General features: G+C 50.2%; 1 protein-coding gene across 1 annotated transcript in view; it reads right to left on the reverse strand.

Annotated features, from left to right (window-relative positions):
• Positions 1 to 17,088, reverse strand: part of LOC121582370 (growth arrest-specific protein 7) — a 121,538-nt gene that overhangs the window by 33,918 nt on the left and 70,532 nt on the right. The window contains exons 6-8 of the mRNA XM_041898146.1: positions 10,647 to 10,736; positions 8,348 to 8,463; positions 8,123 to 8,197 (exon numbers count right to left, since the gene is read on the reverse strand). Coding sequence (XP_041754080.1) covers positions 8,123 to 8,197; positions 8,348 to 8,463; positions 10,647 to 10,736 — 281 coding nt within the window. The remainder of the gene's footprint in view (positions 1 to 8,122; positions 8,198 to 8,347; positions 8,464 to 10,646; positions 10,737 to 17,088) is intronic.

Consider the following 17,088-nt stretch of genomic DNA (forward strand, 5'->3'; position numbering starts at 1 on the left):
CCTGTTTCCCAGCAGCCTCACCATACAGCCAGCCTGTTTCCCAGCAGCCTCACCATACAGACAGCCTGTCCTCCAGCAGCCTCACCATACAGACAGCCTGTCCTCCAGCAGCCTCACCATACAGCCAGCCTGTCCCCCAGCAGCCTCACCATACAGCCAGCCTGTCCTCCAGCCGCCTCACCATACAGCCAGCCTGTTTCCCAGCAGCCTCACCATACAGACAGCCTGTCCTCCAGCAGCCTCACCATACAGACAGCCTGTCCTCCAGCAGCCTCACCATACAGCCAGCCTGTCCCCCAGCAGCCTCACCATACAGCCAGCCTGTCCTCCAGCAGCCTCACCATACAGCCAGCCTGTTTCCCAGCAGCCTCACCATACAGCCAGCCTGTTTCCCAGCAGCCTCACCATACAGACAGCCTGTCCTCCAGCAGCCTCACCATACAGCCAGCCTGTCCTCCAGCAGCCTCACCATACAGCCAGCCTGTCCTCCAGCAGCCTCACCATACAGCCAGCCTGTCCTCCAGCAGCCTCACCATACAACCAGCCTGTCCTCCAGCAGCCTCACCATACAGCCAGCCTGTCCTCCAGCCGCCTCACCATACAGCCAGCCTGTCCCCAAAAGCCTCACCATACAGCCAGCCTGTCCTCCAGCAGCCTCACCATACAGCCAGCCTGTCCTCCAGCAGCCTCACCATACAGCCAGCCTGTCCTCCAACAGCCTCACCATACAGCCAGCCTGTGACCCAGCAGCCTCACCATACAGCCAGCCTGTCCTCCAGCAGCCTCACCATACAGCCAGCCTGTCCTCCAGCAGCCTCACCATACAGCCAGCCTGTTTCCCAGCAGCCTCACCATACAGCCAGCCTGTTTCCCAGCAGCCTCACCATACAGCCAGCCTGTCCTCCAGCAGCCTCACCATACACCAGCCTGTCCTCCAGCAGCCTCACCATACAGCCAGCCTGTTTCCCAGCAGCCTCACCATACAGACAGCCTGTCCTCCAGCAGCCTCACCATACACCAGCCTGTCCTCCAGCAGCCTCACCATACAGCCAGCCTGTTTCCCAGCAGCCTCACCATACAGCCAGCCTGTTTCCCAGCAGCCTCACCATACAGACAGCCTGTCCTCCAGCAGCCTCACCATACAGACAGCCTGTCCTCCAGCAGCCTCACCATACAGCCAGCCTGTCCCCCAGCAGCCTCACCATACAGCCAGCCTGTCCTCCAGCCGCCTCACCATACAGCCAGCCTGTTTCCCAGCAGCCTCACCATACAGCCAGCCTGTCCTCCAGCAGCCTCACCATACACCAGCCTGTCCTCCAGCAGCCTCACCATACAGCCAGCCTGTTTCCCAGCAGCCTCACCATACAGCCAGCCTGTTTCCCAGCAGCCTCACCATACAGACAGCCTGTCCTCCAGCAGCCTCACCATACAGCCAGCCTGTCCTCCAGCAGCCTCACCATACAGCCAGCCTGTCCTCCAGCAGCCTCACCATACAGCCAGCCTGTCCTCCAGCAGCCTCACCATACAACCAGCCTGTCCTCCAGCAGCCTCACCATACAGCCAGCCTGTCCTCCAGCCGCCTCACCATACAGCCAGCCTGTCCCCAAAAGCCTCACCATACAGCCAGCCTGTCCTCCAGCAGCCTCACCATACAGCCAGCCTGTCCTCCAGCAGCCTCACCATACAGCCAGCCTGTCCTCCAACAGCCTCACCATACAGCCAGCCTGTGACCCAGCAGCCTCACCATACAGCCAGCCTGTCCTCCAGCAGCCTCACCATACAGCCAGACTGTCCTCCAGCAGCCTCACCATACAGCCAGCCTGTTTCCCAGCAGCCTCACCATACAGCCAGCCTGTTTCCCAGCAGCCTCACCATACAGCCAGCCTGTCCTCCAGCAGCCTCACCATACACCAGCCTGTCCTCCAGCAGCCTCACCATACAGCCAGCCTGTTTCCCAGCAGCCTCACCATACAGACAGCCTGTCCTCCAGCAGCCTCACCATACAGCCAGCCTGTCCTCCAGCAGCCTCACCATACAGCCAGCCTACCCTCCAGCAGCCTCACCATACAGCCAGCCTGTCCTCCAGCAGCCTCACCATACAACCAGCCTGTCCTCCAGCAGCCTCACCATACAGCCAGCCTGTCCTCCAGCCGCCTCACCATACAGCCAGCCTGTCCCCAAAAGCCTCACCATACAGCCAGCCTGTCCTCCAGCAGCCTCACCATACAGCCAGCCTGTCCTCCAGCAGCCTCACCATACAGCCAGCCTGTCCTCCAACAGCCTCACCATACAGCCAGCCTGTGACCCAGCAGCCTCACCATACAGCCAGCCTGTCCTCCAGCAGCCTCACCATACATCCAGCCTGTTTCCCAGCAGCCTCACCATACAGACAGCCTGTCCTCCAGCAGCCTCACCATACAGCCAGCCTGTCCTCCAGCAGCCTCACCATACAGCCAGCCTGTCCTCCAGCAGCCTCACCATACAGCCAGCCTGTCCTCCAGCAGCCTCACCATACAACCAGCCTGTCCTCCAGCAGCCTCACCATACAGCCAGCCTGTCCTCCAGCCGCCTCACCATACAGCCAGCCTGTAACCCAGCAGCCTCACCATACAGCCAGCCTGTGACCCAGCAGCCTCACCATACAGCCAGCCTGTCCTCCAGCAGCCTCACCATACAGACAGCCTGTCCTCCAGCAGCCTCACCATACAGCCAGCCTGTCCTCCAGCAGCCTCACCATACAGACAGCCTGTCCTCCAGCAGCCTCACCATACAGCCAGCCTGTCCTCCAGCAGCCTCACCATACAGACAGCCTGTCCCCCAGCAGCCTCACCATACAGCCAGCCTGTAACCCAGCAGCCTCACCATACAGCCAGCCTGTCCCCCAGCAGCCTCACCATACAGCCAGCCTGTCCTCCAACAGCCTCACCATACAGCCAGCCTGTCCCCCAGCAGCCTCACCATACAGCCAGCCTGTCCTCCAGCCGCCTCACCATACAGACAGCCTGTCCTCTAGCAGCCTCACCATACAGACAGCCTGTTTCCCAGCAGCCTCACCATACAGCCAGCCTGTCCTCCAGCAGCCTCACCATACAGACAGCCTGTCCTCCAGCAGCCTCACCATACAGCCAGCCTGTCCTCCAGCAGCCTCACCATACAGACAGCCTGTCCTCCAGCAGCCTCACCATACAGCCAGCCTGTCCTCCAGCAGCCTCACCATACAGACAGCCTGTCCTCCAGCAGCCTCACCATTCAGCCAGCCTGTCCTCCAGCAGCCTCACCATACAGCCAGCCTGTCCTCCAGCAGCCTCACCATACAGACAGCCTGTCCTCCAGCAGCCTCACCATACAGCCAGCCTGTCCCCCAGCAGCCTCACCATACAGACAGCCTGTCCTCCAGCAGCCTCACCATACAGCCAGCCTGTCCCCCAGCAGCCTCACCATACAGCCAGCCTGTCCTCCAGCAGCCTCACCATACAGCCAGCCTGTCTTTCAGCAGCCTCACCATACAGACAGCCTGTCCTCCAGCAGCCTCACCATACAGCCAGCCTGTCCTCCAGCAGCCTCACCATACAGACAGCCTGTCCTCCAGCAGCCTCACCATACAGCCAGCCTGTTTCCCAGCAGCCTCACCATACAGCCAGCCTGTAACCCAGCAGCCTCACCATACAGCCAGCCTGTAACCCAGCAGCCTCACCATACAGCCAGCCTGTCCTCCAGCAGCCTCACCATACAGCCAGCCTGTCCTCCAGCAGCCTCACCATACAGACAGCCTGTCCTCCAGCAGCCTCACCATACAGCCAGCCTGTCCCCCAGCAGCCTCACCATACAGCCAGCCTGTCCTCCAGCCGCCTCACCATACAGCCAGCCTGTTTCCCAGCAGCCTCACCATACAGCCAGCCTGTCCTCCAGCAGCCTCACCATACACCAGCCTGTCCTCCAGCAGCCTCACCATACAGCCAGCCTGTTTCCCAGCAGCCTCACCATACAGCCAGCCTGTTTCCCAGCAGCCTCACCATACAGACAGCCTGTCCTCCAGCAGCCTCACCATACAGACAGCCTGTCCTCCAGCAGCCTCACCATACAGCCAGCCTGTCCCCCAGCAGCCTCACCATACAGCCAGCCTGTCCTCCAGCCGCCTCACCATACAGCCAGCCTGTTTCCCAGCAGCCTCACCATACAGACAGCCTGTCCTCCAGCAGCCTCACCATACAGACAGCCTGTCCTCCAGCAGCCTCACCATACAGCCAGCCTGTCCCCCAGCAGCCTCACCATACAGCCAGCCTGTCCTCCAGCAGCCTCACCATACAGCCAGCCTGTTTCCCAGCAGCCTCACCATACAGCCAGCCTGTTTCCCAGCAGCCTCACCATACAGACAGCCTGTCCTCCAGCAGCCTCACCATACAGCCAGCCTGTCCTCCAGCAGCCTCACCATACAGCCAGCCTGTCCTCCAGCAGCCTCACCATACAGCCAGCCTGTCCTCCAGCAGCCTCACCTTACAACCAGCCTGTCCTCCAGCAGCCTCACCATACAGCCAGCCTGTCCTCCAGCCGCCTCACCATACAGCCAGCCTGTCCCCAAAAGCCTCACCATACAGCCAGCCTGTCCTCCAGCAGCCTCACCATACAGCCAGCCTGTCCTCCAGCAGCCTCACCATACAGCCAGCCTGTCCTCCAACAGCCTCACCATACAGCCAGCCTGTGACCCAGCAGCCTCACCATACAGCCAGCCTGTCCTCCAGCAGCCTCACCATACAGCCAGCCTGTCCTCCAGCAGCCTCACCATACAGCCAGCCTGTTTCCCAGCAGCCTCACCATACAGCCAGCCTGTTTCCCAGCAGCCTCACCATACAGCCAGCCTGTCCTCCAGCAGCCTCACCATACACCAGCCTGTCCTCCAGCAGCCTCACCATACAGCCAGCCTGTTTCCCAGCAGCCTCACCATACAGACAGCCTGTCCTCCAGCAGCCTCACCATACACCAGCCTGTCCTCCAGCAGCCTCACCATACAGCCAGCCTGTTTCCCAGCAGCCTCACCATACAGCCAGCCTGTTTCCCAGCAGCCTCACCATACAGACAGCCTGTCCTCCAGCAGCCTCACCATACAGACAGCCTGTCCTCCAGCAGCCTCACCATACAGCCAGCCTGTCCCCCAGCAGCCTCACCATACAGCCAGCCTGTCCTCCAGCCGCCTCACCATACAGCCAGCCTGTTTCCCAGCAGCCTCACCATACAGCCAGCCTGTCCTCCAGCAGCCTCACCATACACCAGCCTGTCCTCCAGCAGCCTCACCATACAGCCAGCCTGTTTCCCAGCAGCCTCACCATACAGCCAGCCTGTTTCCCAGCAGCCTCACCATACAGACAGCCTGTCCTCCAGCAGCCTCACCATACAGCCAGCCTGTCCTCCAGCAGCCTCACCATACAGCCAGCCTGTCCTCCAGCAGCCTCACCATACAGCCAGCCTGTCCTCCAGCAGCCTCACCATACAACCAGCCTGTCCTCCAGCAGCCTCACCATACAGCCAGCCTGTCCTCCAGCCGCCTCACCATACAGCCAGCCTGTCCCCAAAGCCTCACCATACAGCCAGCCTGTCCTCCAGCAGCCTCACCATACAGCCAGCCTGTCCTCCAGCAGCCTCACCATACAGCCAGCCTGTCCTCCAACAGCCTCACCATACAGCCAGCCTGTGACCCAGCAGCCTCACCATACAGCCAGCCTGTCCTCCAGCAGCCTCACCATACAGCCAGACTGTCCTCCAGCAGCCTCACCATACAGCCAGCCTGTTTCCCAGCAGCCTCACCATACAGCCAGCCTGTTTCCCAGCAGCCTCACCATACAGCCAGCCTGTCCTCCAGCAGCCTCACCATACACCAGCCTGTCCTCCAGCAGCCTCACCATACAGCCAGCCTGTTTCCCAGCAGCCTCACCATACAGACAGCCTGTCCTCCAGCAGCCTCACCATACAGCCAGCCTGTCCTCCAGCAGCCTCACCATACAGCCAGCCTGTCCTCCAGCAGCCTCACCATACAGCCAGCCTGTCCTCCAGCAGCCTCACCATACAGCCAGCCTGTCCTCCAGCAGCCTCACCATACAGCCAGCCTGTCCTCCAGCCGCCTCACCATACAGCCAGCCTGTCCCCAAAAGCCTCACCATACAGCCAGCCTGTCCTCCAGCAGCCTCACCATACAGCCAGCCTGTCCTCCAGCAGCCTCACCATACAGCCAGCCTGTCCTCCAACAGCCTCACCATACAGCCAGCCTGTGACCCAGCAGCCTCACCATACAGCCAGCCTGTCCTCCAGCAGCCTCACCATACAGCCAGCCTGTTTCCCAGCAGCCTCACCATACAGACAGCCTGTCCTCCAGCAGCCTCACCATACAGCCAGCCTGTCCTCCAGCAGCCTCACCATACAGCCAGCCTGTCCTCCAGCAGCCTCACCATACAGCCAGCCTGTCCTCCAGCAGCCTCACCATACAACCAGCCTGTCCTCCAGCAGCCTCACCATACAGCCAGCCTGTCCCCCAGCAGCCTCACCATACAGCCAGCCTGTCCTCCAACAGCCTCACCATACAGCCAGCCTGTCCCCCAGCAGCCTCACCATACAGCCAGCCTGTCCTCCAGCCGCCTCACCATACAGACAGCCTGTCCTCTAGCAGCCTCACCATACAGACAGCCTGTTTCCCAGCAGCCTCACCATACAGCCAGCCTGTCCTCCAGCAGCCTCACCATACAGACAGCCTGTCCTCCAGCAGCCTCACCATACAGCCAGCCTGTCCTCCAGCAGCCTCACCATACAGACAGCCTGTCCTCCAGCAGCCTCACCATACAGACAGCCTGTCCTCCAGCAGCCTCACCATACAGACAGCCTGTCCTCCAGCAGCCTCACCATACAGCCAGCCTGTCCTCCAGCAGCCTCACCATACAGCCAGCCTGTCCTCCAGCAGCCTCACCATACAGACAGCCTGTCCTCCAGCAGCCTCACCATACAGCCAGCCTGTCCCCCAGCAGCCTCACCATACAGACAGCCTGTCCTCCAGCAGCCTCACCATACAGCCAGCCTGTCCCCCAGCAGCCTCACCATACAGCCAGCCTGTCCTCCAGCAGCCTCACCATACAGCCAGCCTGTCCTCCAGCAGCCTCACCATACAGACAGCCTGTCCTCCACAGGATCCCATTTATCAGACAAAGAGCTGCTCACAGACTGAAGAGGCCCCCCCTTCTCTTTATTTTTCTCCCTTTCTCTCCTTCACTCTGCAGGGTCCCCCCATCTCTCTCTTTATCAATCCGGCAACTACAGTATCCCTCCCTCCCTCAGTCTTTCCCCCACCTCCCTCCCTCCATCCTGTCATATGTAATGGTTTAAAGGCCCAGTCTGCTACGAGGTCTGGAGGGTCTGGATCAAAGGAAGTTGTAGTGATGTACAGGACGACCATACTTCCTGTTTCACAGCTTCTGGCTGGGCCTCCATGCAGCTCACTAGTTTCAGTCTCACTAGTTTCAGTCTCACCCGTTTCAGTATCGGCCATTTCAGTATCGCCCGTTTCAGTATCGCCCGTTTCAGTATCGCCCGTTTCAGTATCGCCAGTTTCAGTATCGCCCGTTTCAGTATCGCCCGTTTCAGTATCGGCCGTTTCAGTATCGGCCGTTTCAGTATCGCCCGTTTCAGTATCGCCCGTTTCAGTATCGCCCGTTTCAGTCTCACCAGTAAGTCTGGGCTGATATGATGCCATAACACCCTGATGGTACCCTGCTGTCCAGTCCAGCAATCCACATAGTGCCCCTACTCCTAGATATGAGTTGTTCTATCAGCATGCTATGTCTATACTGTACACCCATCAACTCCTTTCAGATCTACAAGAAATGCCTATGAGTTGGCTAGGAATTAGCTAGGAGTTGGCAAGGAATTGCCTAGGAGTTGGCTAGGAATTGGCATAATCTGTGCAATTACTTTTTGACATGGAATCTTTGTGTTGACGCGGAGAGATTTCCTTGTATTTTCTTGTGCCATATCTTCCTAAGCGTCAGTGAGCACGTGCAGAGTGTGTGAGGTGACACATACATGTAGGCTACTTTTTGTTAAGGCACCACCACAGGAAATTCTGTCAATGACACTACTCACTCACCCTTCTTCCTGTCCCGCGAGGGGAATCTGTGACAGCTTGGAGAGGTTCTTGGCATATTCCTCTTCAATCTTTATCCTGAAAAACGGAAGGAGAAACGTTTTATTTTTTGTAATTTTTTTTGTCAAACATGAAAATGCTCAAGATAAAATAGGAGTTGTGAAACATTGGCCTGACCAGGATTGTTGACAAATCAGCTCAGATAATGAAATGGGATTTTGTAGTTACCTTTCTCGTATAAACTCGGCCATCTCTTTCTGCATCTGTTTCCCCTTCAGCTGTTTCTGCAGTAAGACCTCAAACCCTGAGATAGAGCTTGTCCCCTGAGAGTCCTTCTTATCCATCTACACAGCAACAATAACAACACATAAATATACTCTACAATAATATCTAGTGTAACATAAATCACCAAACAAATCATACGACCAGATAACATTCAGTGTTGTTGTGTTGTGTTGTGTTGTAATGTGTTGTGTTGTGTTGTGTTGTGTTGTGATGTGATACTGTAGTCTGCTTATTTCATGGTATGCATTCAATCATACAGTTACTGATTGTATTTTATTACGGGAAAATACTCCATTCTACAGCACCACAGCCAATGGTATAGAAAGTCTACATTTCACAAAGTATGGTGCATTAAATACTTGTCAACCTGTTTAAATCTGATCCTCTGTGTCTCAGTGAAAACTGTCAGTCTCAGTGTACGGTATCCACTCTTTCTTCACGAGCGTCTCCCGGTGATGTCACCTCAGAGAGAGTGTAACGTTAACCCGGTCTGACTGTAACGTTAGCCGAGTGTTAAAACCTGAGAAAACACCTGGTGGTGATTAAGTTTCAGCCTTGGGAGAAATGAAAACAGAACCAAACAGATGCTTGGAGCGTGGTCTCTCACTACATCATGTGTTATTCTAATACAGCTATACAGGCTTAGTGTTGTGTAATGTAATGTTGTGCAGTGCAGTGTAGTGTAGAGTAGTGTAATGTACTAGAGTGTAGAGTAGTGTAAAGTAGTGTAGAGTAGTCTTAATTAGTGTAGTGTAGAGTAGAGTAGTGTAGAGTAGAGTAGAGTAGTGTATAGTAGAGTAGTGTAGAGTAGAGTAGTGTAGAGTAGTGTAGAGTAGTGTAGAGTAGAGTAGAGTAGAGTAGAGTAGTGTAGAGTAGAGTAGTGTAGTGTAGAGTAGAGTAGTGTAGTGTAGAGTAGTGTATAGTAGAGTAGTGTAGTGTAAAGTAGTGTAGTGTAGTGTAGAGTAGAGTAGTGTAAAGTAGTGTAGAGTAGTGTAGTGTAGTGTAGAGTAGTGTAGAGTAGTGTAGAGTAGTGTAGAGTAGTGTAAAGTAGTGTAGTGTAAAGTAGTGTAGAGTAGTGTAAAGTAGTGTAGAGTAGAGTAGAGTAGAGTATAGTAGAGTAGTGTAGAGTAGAGTAGTGTAGAGTAGTGTAGAGTAGTGTAGTGTATAGTAGAGTAGTGTAGTGTAGTGTAGTGTAGAGTAGTGTAGAGTTGTGTATAGTAGAGTAGTGTAGTGTAGAGTAGTGTAAAGTAGTGTAGAGTAGTGTATAGTAGAGTAGTGTAGTGTAGAGTAGTGTAGAGTAGTGTAGTGTAGTGTATAGTAGAGTAGAGTAGAGTAAAGTAGAGTATAGTAGTGTAAAGTAGTGTAGAGTAGTGTAGAGTAGAGTAGAGTAGAGTAGAGTAGAGTAGTGTAAAGTAGTGTATAGTAGTGTAGAGCAGTGTAGTGTAGTGTAGAGTAATGTAGATTAGAGTAGTGTAGAGTAGTGTAAAGTAGTGTAGAGTAGAGCAGAGCAGAGTAGAGTAGTGTAAAGTAGAGTAGAGTAGTGTAAAGTAGTGTAGAGTAGTGTAGTGTAGTGTATAGTAGAGTAGAGTAGAGTAAAGTAGAGTATAGTAGTGTAAAGTAGTGTAGAGTAGTGTAGAGTAGAGTAGAGTAGAGTAGAGTAGAGTAGAGTAGTGTAAAGTAGAGTAGAGTAGAGTAGAGTAGTGTAGAGTAGAGTAGAGTAGTGTAGAGTAGTGTTGTGTAGAGTAGCGTAGTGTAGTGTAGAGTAGTGTAGTGTAGTGTAGTGTAGAGTAGAGTAGAGTAGAGTAGAGTATAGTAGAGTAGTGTAGAGTAGAGTAGAGTAGAGTAGTGTAGAGTAGAGTAGTGTAGAGTAGAGTAGTGTAGAGTAGAGTAGAGTATAGTAGAGTAGTGTAGAGTAGAGTAGAGTAGTGTAGAGTAGAGTAGAGTAGAGTAGTGTAGAGTAGAGTAGTGTAGAGTAGAGTAGAGTAGTGTAGAGTAGAGTAGAGTAGAGTAGAGTATAGTAGAGTAGTGTAGAGTAGTGTAGTGTAGAGTAGAGTAGAGTAGAGTAGAGTAGTGTAAAGTAGAGTAGAGTAGAGTAGAGTAGAGTAGAGTAGTGTAGAGTAGAGTAGTGTAGAGTAGAGTAGAGTAGTGTAGAGTAGAGTAGAGCAGAGCAGAGTAGAGTAGTGTAGAGTAGAGTAGAGCAGTGTAATATGACTCTGTGGTATGGCCAGTCTTCATCTCTTACCCAGAAGTAATCACAGTAGCTCCACTCATCTGGCTTCAACAGCTGCTGTTCAGGTATACTCATAGGGAGGGGGAACGTTACACAGTTAATCTGAGAGAGAGAGCGAGAGAGAGAGAGAGAGAGAGAGAGAGCGAGAGAGAGCGAGAGAGAGAGCGAGAGAGAGAGAGAGAGAGAGAGAGAGAGAGAGAGAGAGAGAGAGAGAGAGAGAGAGAGAGAGAGAGAGAGAGAGAGAGAGAGAGAGAGAGAGAGAGAGAGAGAGAGAGAGAGAGAGAGAGAGAGAGAGAGAGAGCGATTAGGATAAATTTTTCAATGGTTCGTTGGTTGATTAAACTTAAATATAGGTTGAATTAAAATAGCCAGAGTGATGGTTTTAATGACACCTTGGAGCTCAGGAGCATTTCTTTGACTATCTGGAAAATAAATCAAGACAAAATAACATTTGAATACACAACGTGAAAGAGAGCGCAGAAAAGGACGACATGGGCAAATTTGTGGAAGAACTGTTAGCGGATAAAGTTGGGACTACATCGAGTTCAGCAGCAGATAATCTGTGCGCACTACCCACACCCAAACACGGTAAAAATGTGTCGTTCTGCCCCTGAGCAAGGCAGTTAACTCGCTGTTCCCTGGGCGCCGATGACGTGGAGATGTCGATTCAGGCAGCCCCCCGCAACAACCCTGCCAGGCAGGCACAGATTTGTGAGGATGCAGTGCTGATTTAGTGGGTGGGTCTCTGGCCGCATTTATCTTCTTGGCTACAAAGGCCTATTTTACAGCATCAAACAAGTGAAGCATGGTGGTGGCAACATCATGCTGTGGGGATATTTTTAAGCAGCAAGTTTTTTTATTTTCCATAAATTTGCTAAAATGTTTGCTTTTATGGGGTATTGTGTGTAGATTGATGAGGGGAAAAAACGATTTAATCCATTTTAGAATAAGACTGTAACGTAACAAACGTAACAAAATGTGGAAAAAGTCAAAGGGTCTGAATATTTTCTGAATGCACTGTATATAGCAACGAGATCTAACAAGGTAAATGCCAAGGATTTGCTGCGGCACTTATACAGAATTATCCAAGAAGAAACAAAAGATGAGAATATTATAGCGATAACTAATTGGGAAGACGAGCTGCACATAGTAATAACCCAAGAGGACTGGGAGGGCACATCTAGAAACACGTCCAAGACAACCAACTCTCTACTCTTGGAAAATTCAGTCAAGATTGTACATACAGTGCCTTGCAAAAGTATTAATCCCCCTTGACGTTTTTCCTATTTTGTTGCATTACAACGTGTAATCTAAATTGATTTTTATTTGGATTTCATGTGATGGACATACACAAAATAGTCCAAATTGTTGAAGTGAAATGAAAATAATAACTTGTTTCAAAAAATTAAAAAAAATAAAATAACGGAAAAGTGGTGCGTACATATGTATTCACCCCCTTTGCTATGAAGCGCCTAAATAAGATCTGGTGCAACCAATTACCTTCACAAGTCACATAATTAGTTAAATAAAGTCCACCTGTGTGCAATCTAAGTGTCACATGATCTGTCACATGATCTCGGTATATATACACCTGTTCTGAAAGGCCCCAGAGTCTACAACACCACTAAGCAAGGGACACCACCAAGCAAGCGGCACCATGAAGACCAAGGAGCTCTCCAAACAGGTCAGGGACAAAGTTGTAGAGAAGTACAGATCAGGGTTGGGTTATACAAAAATATCCCTAACTTTGAACATCCCACGGAGCACCATTAAATCCATTATAAAATGTTTTAAAGAATATGGCACCACAACAAACCTGCCAAGAGAGGGCCGCCCACAAAAACTCACGGACCAGGCAAGGAGGGCATTAATCAGAGAGGCAACAAAGACACCAAAGATAACCCTGAAGGAGCTGCGAAGCTCCACAGCGGAGATTGGAGTATCTGTCCATAGGACCACTTTAAGCTGTACACTCCACATAGCTGGGCTTTATGTAAGTGTGGCCAGAAAAAAGCCATTGCTTAAAGAAAAAAATAAGCAAACACGTTTGGTGTTCGCCAAAAGGCATGTGGGAGACTCCCCAAACATATGGAAGAAGGTACTCTGGTCAGATGAGACTACAATTTAGCTTTTTGGCCATCAAGGAAAACGCTATGTCTGGCGCAAACCCAACACCTCTCATCACCCCGAGAACACCATCCCCACAGTGAAGCATGGTGGTGGCAGCATCATGCTGTGGGGATGTTTTTCATCGGCAGGGAATGGGTAACTGTTCAGAATTGAAGGATTGATGGATGGTGCTAAATACAGGGAAATTCTTGAGGGAAACCTGTTTCAGTCTTCCAGAGATTTGAGACTGGGATGGAGGTTCACCTTCCAGCAGGACAATGACCCTAAGCATACTGCTAAAGCAACACTCAAGTGGTTTAAGGGGAAACATTTAAATGTATTGGAATGGCCTAGTCAAAGCCCTGACCTCAATCCAATTGAGAATCTGTGGTATGACTTAAAGATTGATGTATACCAGCGGAACCCATCCAACTTGAAGGAGCTGGAGCAGTTTTGCCTTGAAGAATGGCCAAAAATCCCAGTGGATAGATGTGCCAAGCTTATAGAGACATACCCCAAGAGACTTGCAGCTGTAATTGCTTCAAAAGGTGGCTCTACAAAGGGGGGTGATTGCAGTTGAAGTCGGAAGTTCACATAGACCTTAGCCAAATACATTTAAACTCAGTTTTTCACAATTCCTGACATTTAATCCTAGTAATGATTCACTGTCTTAGGTCAGTTAGGATCACCACTTTATTTTAAGAATGTGAAATGTCAGATTAATAAGAGAGATAATTATTTATTTCAGCTTTTATTTCTTTCATCACATTCCTAGTGGGTCAGAAGTTTACATACACGCAATTAGTATTTGGTAGCATTGCCTTTAAATTGTTTAACTTCGGTCAAACGTTTCGGGTAGCCTTCCACAAGCTTCCCACAATAAGTTGGGTGAATTTTGGCTCATTCCTCCTGACAGAGCTGGTGTAACTGAGTCAGGTTTGTAGGCCTCCTTGCTCGCACACGCTTTTTCAGTTCTGCCCACACATTTTCTATAGGATTGAGGTTAAGGCTTTGTGATGGCCACTCCAGTACCTTGACTTTGTTGTCCTTAAGCCATTTTGCCACAACTTTGGAAGTATGCTTGGGGTCATTGTCCATTAGGAAGACCCATTTGCAACCAAGCTTTAACTTCCTGACTGATGTCTTGAGATGTTGCTTCAATATATTCATCTATTTTGTGAAGTGCACCAGTCCCTCCTGCAGCAAAGCACCTCCACAGCATGATGCTGCCACCCCCGTGCGTCACAGTTGGGATGGTGTTCTTCGGCTTGCAAGCATTCCCCTTTTTCCTCCAAACATAACGATGGTCATTATGGCCAAACAGTTCTATTTTTGTTTCATCAGACCAGAGGACATTTCTACAAAAAGTACGATATTTGTCCCCATGTGCAGTTGCAAACCGTAGTCTGGCTTTTTTATGGCGGTTTTGGAGCAGTGGCTTCTTCCTTGCTGAGCGGCCTTTCAGGTTATGTCGATATAGGTCTCGTTTTACTGTGGATATAGATACTTTTGTCCCTGTTTCCTCCAGCATCTTCACAAGGTCCTTTGCTGTTGTTCTGGGATTGATTTGCACTTTTCGCACCAAAGTACGTTCATCTCTAGGAGACAGAACGCATCTCCTTCCTGAACAGTATGATGGCTGCATGGTCCCATGGTGTTTATACTTGCGTACTATTGTTTGTACAGATGAACGTGGTACCTTCAAGCATTTGGAAATTGATCCCAAGGATGAACCAGACTTGTGGAGGTCTACAATTCTTTTTCTGAGGTCTTGGCTGGTTTCTTTTGATTTTCCCATGATGTCAAGCAAAGAGGCACTGAGTTTGAAGGTAGGCCTTGAAATACATGCACAGGTACACCTCCAATTGACTCAAATGATGTCAATTAGCCTATCAGAAGCTTCTAAAGCCATGACGTCATTTTCTGGAATTTTCCAAGCTGTTTAAAGGCACAGTCAACTTAGTGTATGTAAACTTCTGACCCACTGGAATTGTGATACAATTAATTATAAGTGAAATAATCTGTCTGTAAACAATTGTTGGAAAAATGACTTGTGTCATGCATGTTGTGTAAATCAAATGATACAAACCCCCCAAAAATCAATTTTAATTCCAGGCTGTAAGGCAACAAAATAGGAAATCTGCCAAGGGGGGTGAATACTTTCACAAGCTACTGTAGCTCCCATAATACAATCAAAGTAGAACGGTGACATCACACCAAGTTGCTGGGTAACCGTGAGGAGAGCAGCACTAACCACACCCACATACTATATTCCTGCCCAGTCCTCAATCATTTCTGGACCGAAGTATACAAAGTATTGGATGATATGCTTGAATGCTTCACTTTCTCTAAATCCAGAACATACTCCTGAGGAGAACCCGTCATGCACTCCAATCTGAATTATGAGAACAGCGCTTAAACAAATATACCGCTGGCACCACAGCAATTGGAAATAAATAATTCATTAAATCTATAGTATGGATATGATAACTCATAGAATAAGAAACCAAATGACTATTTTAGATAAATACTGTACATATTGTGAAAAAAAATGAATAAAACTGACATTATATTATGAAATATTTATAGACCATAACAGGAGATAAAATGTACATGTTTTAAACAGATGGGTGTGGGTGGACACATGTGTGTGCGTGCCGGTGGATGCGTGTGTGTGTGCGTGTGAATGGGTGCATGTATGTGAGTGTAGAAGTGCAAGTGTGTGTGTGCATGTGTTTGTGTGTGTGTGTGCATGTGTGCATGTGTGTCAGACAGTGAAAACGCAAGTCGGATAGTGATGCCAACACCAAATGAGATTTAACAAAACAATATATGAACATAACACAACACATCAGCAGACCACCATAGTCCCCGTGCCCAAGAACACTAAGATAACCTGCCTAAATGACTACCGACCCGTAGCACTCACATCTGTAGCCATGAAGTGCTTTGAAAGGCTGGTCATGGCTCACATCAACACCATTATCCCAGAAACCCTAGACCCACTCCAATTTGCATACCGCCCCCAACAGATCCACAGATGATGCAATCTCTATTGCACTCCACACTGCCCTTTCCCACCTGGACAAGAGGAACACCTACGTGAGAACGCTATTCATTGACTACAGCTCAGCGTTCAACACTATAGTGCCCTCAAAGCTCATCACTAAGCTAAGGACCCTGGGACTAAACACCTCCCTCTGCAACCGGATCCTGGACTTCCTGACGGGCCGCCCCCTAAGGAGACTGAAAAGATTTGGCATGGGTCCTCAGATCCTCAAAAGGTTCTACAGCTGCACCATCGAGAGCATCCTGACTGGTTGCATCACTGCCTGGTATGGCAACTGCTCGGCCTCCGACTGCAAGGCACTACAGAGGGTAGTGCGTACGGCCCAGTACATCACTGGGGCCAAGCTTCCTGCCATCCAGGACCGCTATACCAGGCGGTGTCAGAGGAAGGCCCTAAAAATTGTCAAAGACTCCAGCCACCCTAGTCATAGACTGTTCTCTCTGCTACCGCACGGGAAGCGGTACCGGAGCACCAAGTCTAGGTCCAAGAGGCTTCTAAACAGCTTCTACCCCCAAGCCATAAGACTCCTGAACATCTAATCAAGTGGCTACCCAGACTATTTGCATTGCCCCCCCCCCATGTGACAAATACATTTTGATTTAACTTGATCAGACACCTTGCTTTTGCCTTTTTATATATATATATATTTAAATATAATTATTTTACTATTATTATTATTTTTATTTATTAGGGTCAACAATGACTTGTACCATAGTACCAATTATTTTACATTTACATTTTACATTTTAGTCATTTAGCAGACGCTCTTATCCAGAGCGACTTAAAGTTAGTGAGTACATACATTTTTCATACTGGCCCCCCGTGGGAATCGAACCCACAACTCTGGCGTTGCAAGCGCCATGCTATAGCGCCATGCTCTACCAACTGAGCTGTTTTATGAAATGCTGATTGTCGACTATTTAGGTTAATTATTTTAGGGTGGGGGTAAATGTATATATATTCTGTTGTGATCTTAAACCAATAAATAAAGAGTATTTTGAAGAATACTTTTTTTTTTACGTTAAGCATCGTATTCTATTTCAATAAATTAGACTTGGTCTGCAAGGGCCTGTGGAGTTTAAAGTCATGAAGGGCTACGTTGAGATTAGCCATAAGAAGTGCAGGATGTGGAGCTGCACAGACACACACATACACACACACACACACACACACATACACACACACACACATACACACACACACACACACACACACACACACACACACACACACACACACACACACACACACACACACACACACACACACACACTG

The sequence above is a fragment of the Coregonus clupeaformis genome, chromosome 1 (genome assembly GCF_020615455.1).
Source record: "Coregonus clupeaformis isolate EN_2021a chromosome 1, ASM2061545v1, whole genome shotgun sequence".
Taxonomy (NCBI): Eukaryota; Metazoa; Chordata; class Actinopteri; order Salmoniformes; family Salmonidae; genus Coregonus; species Coregonus clupeaformis.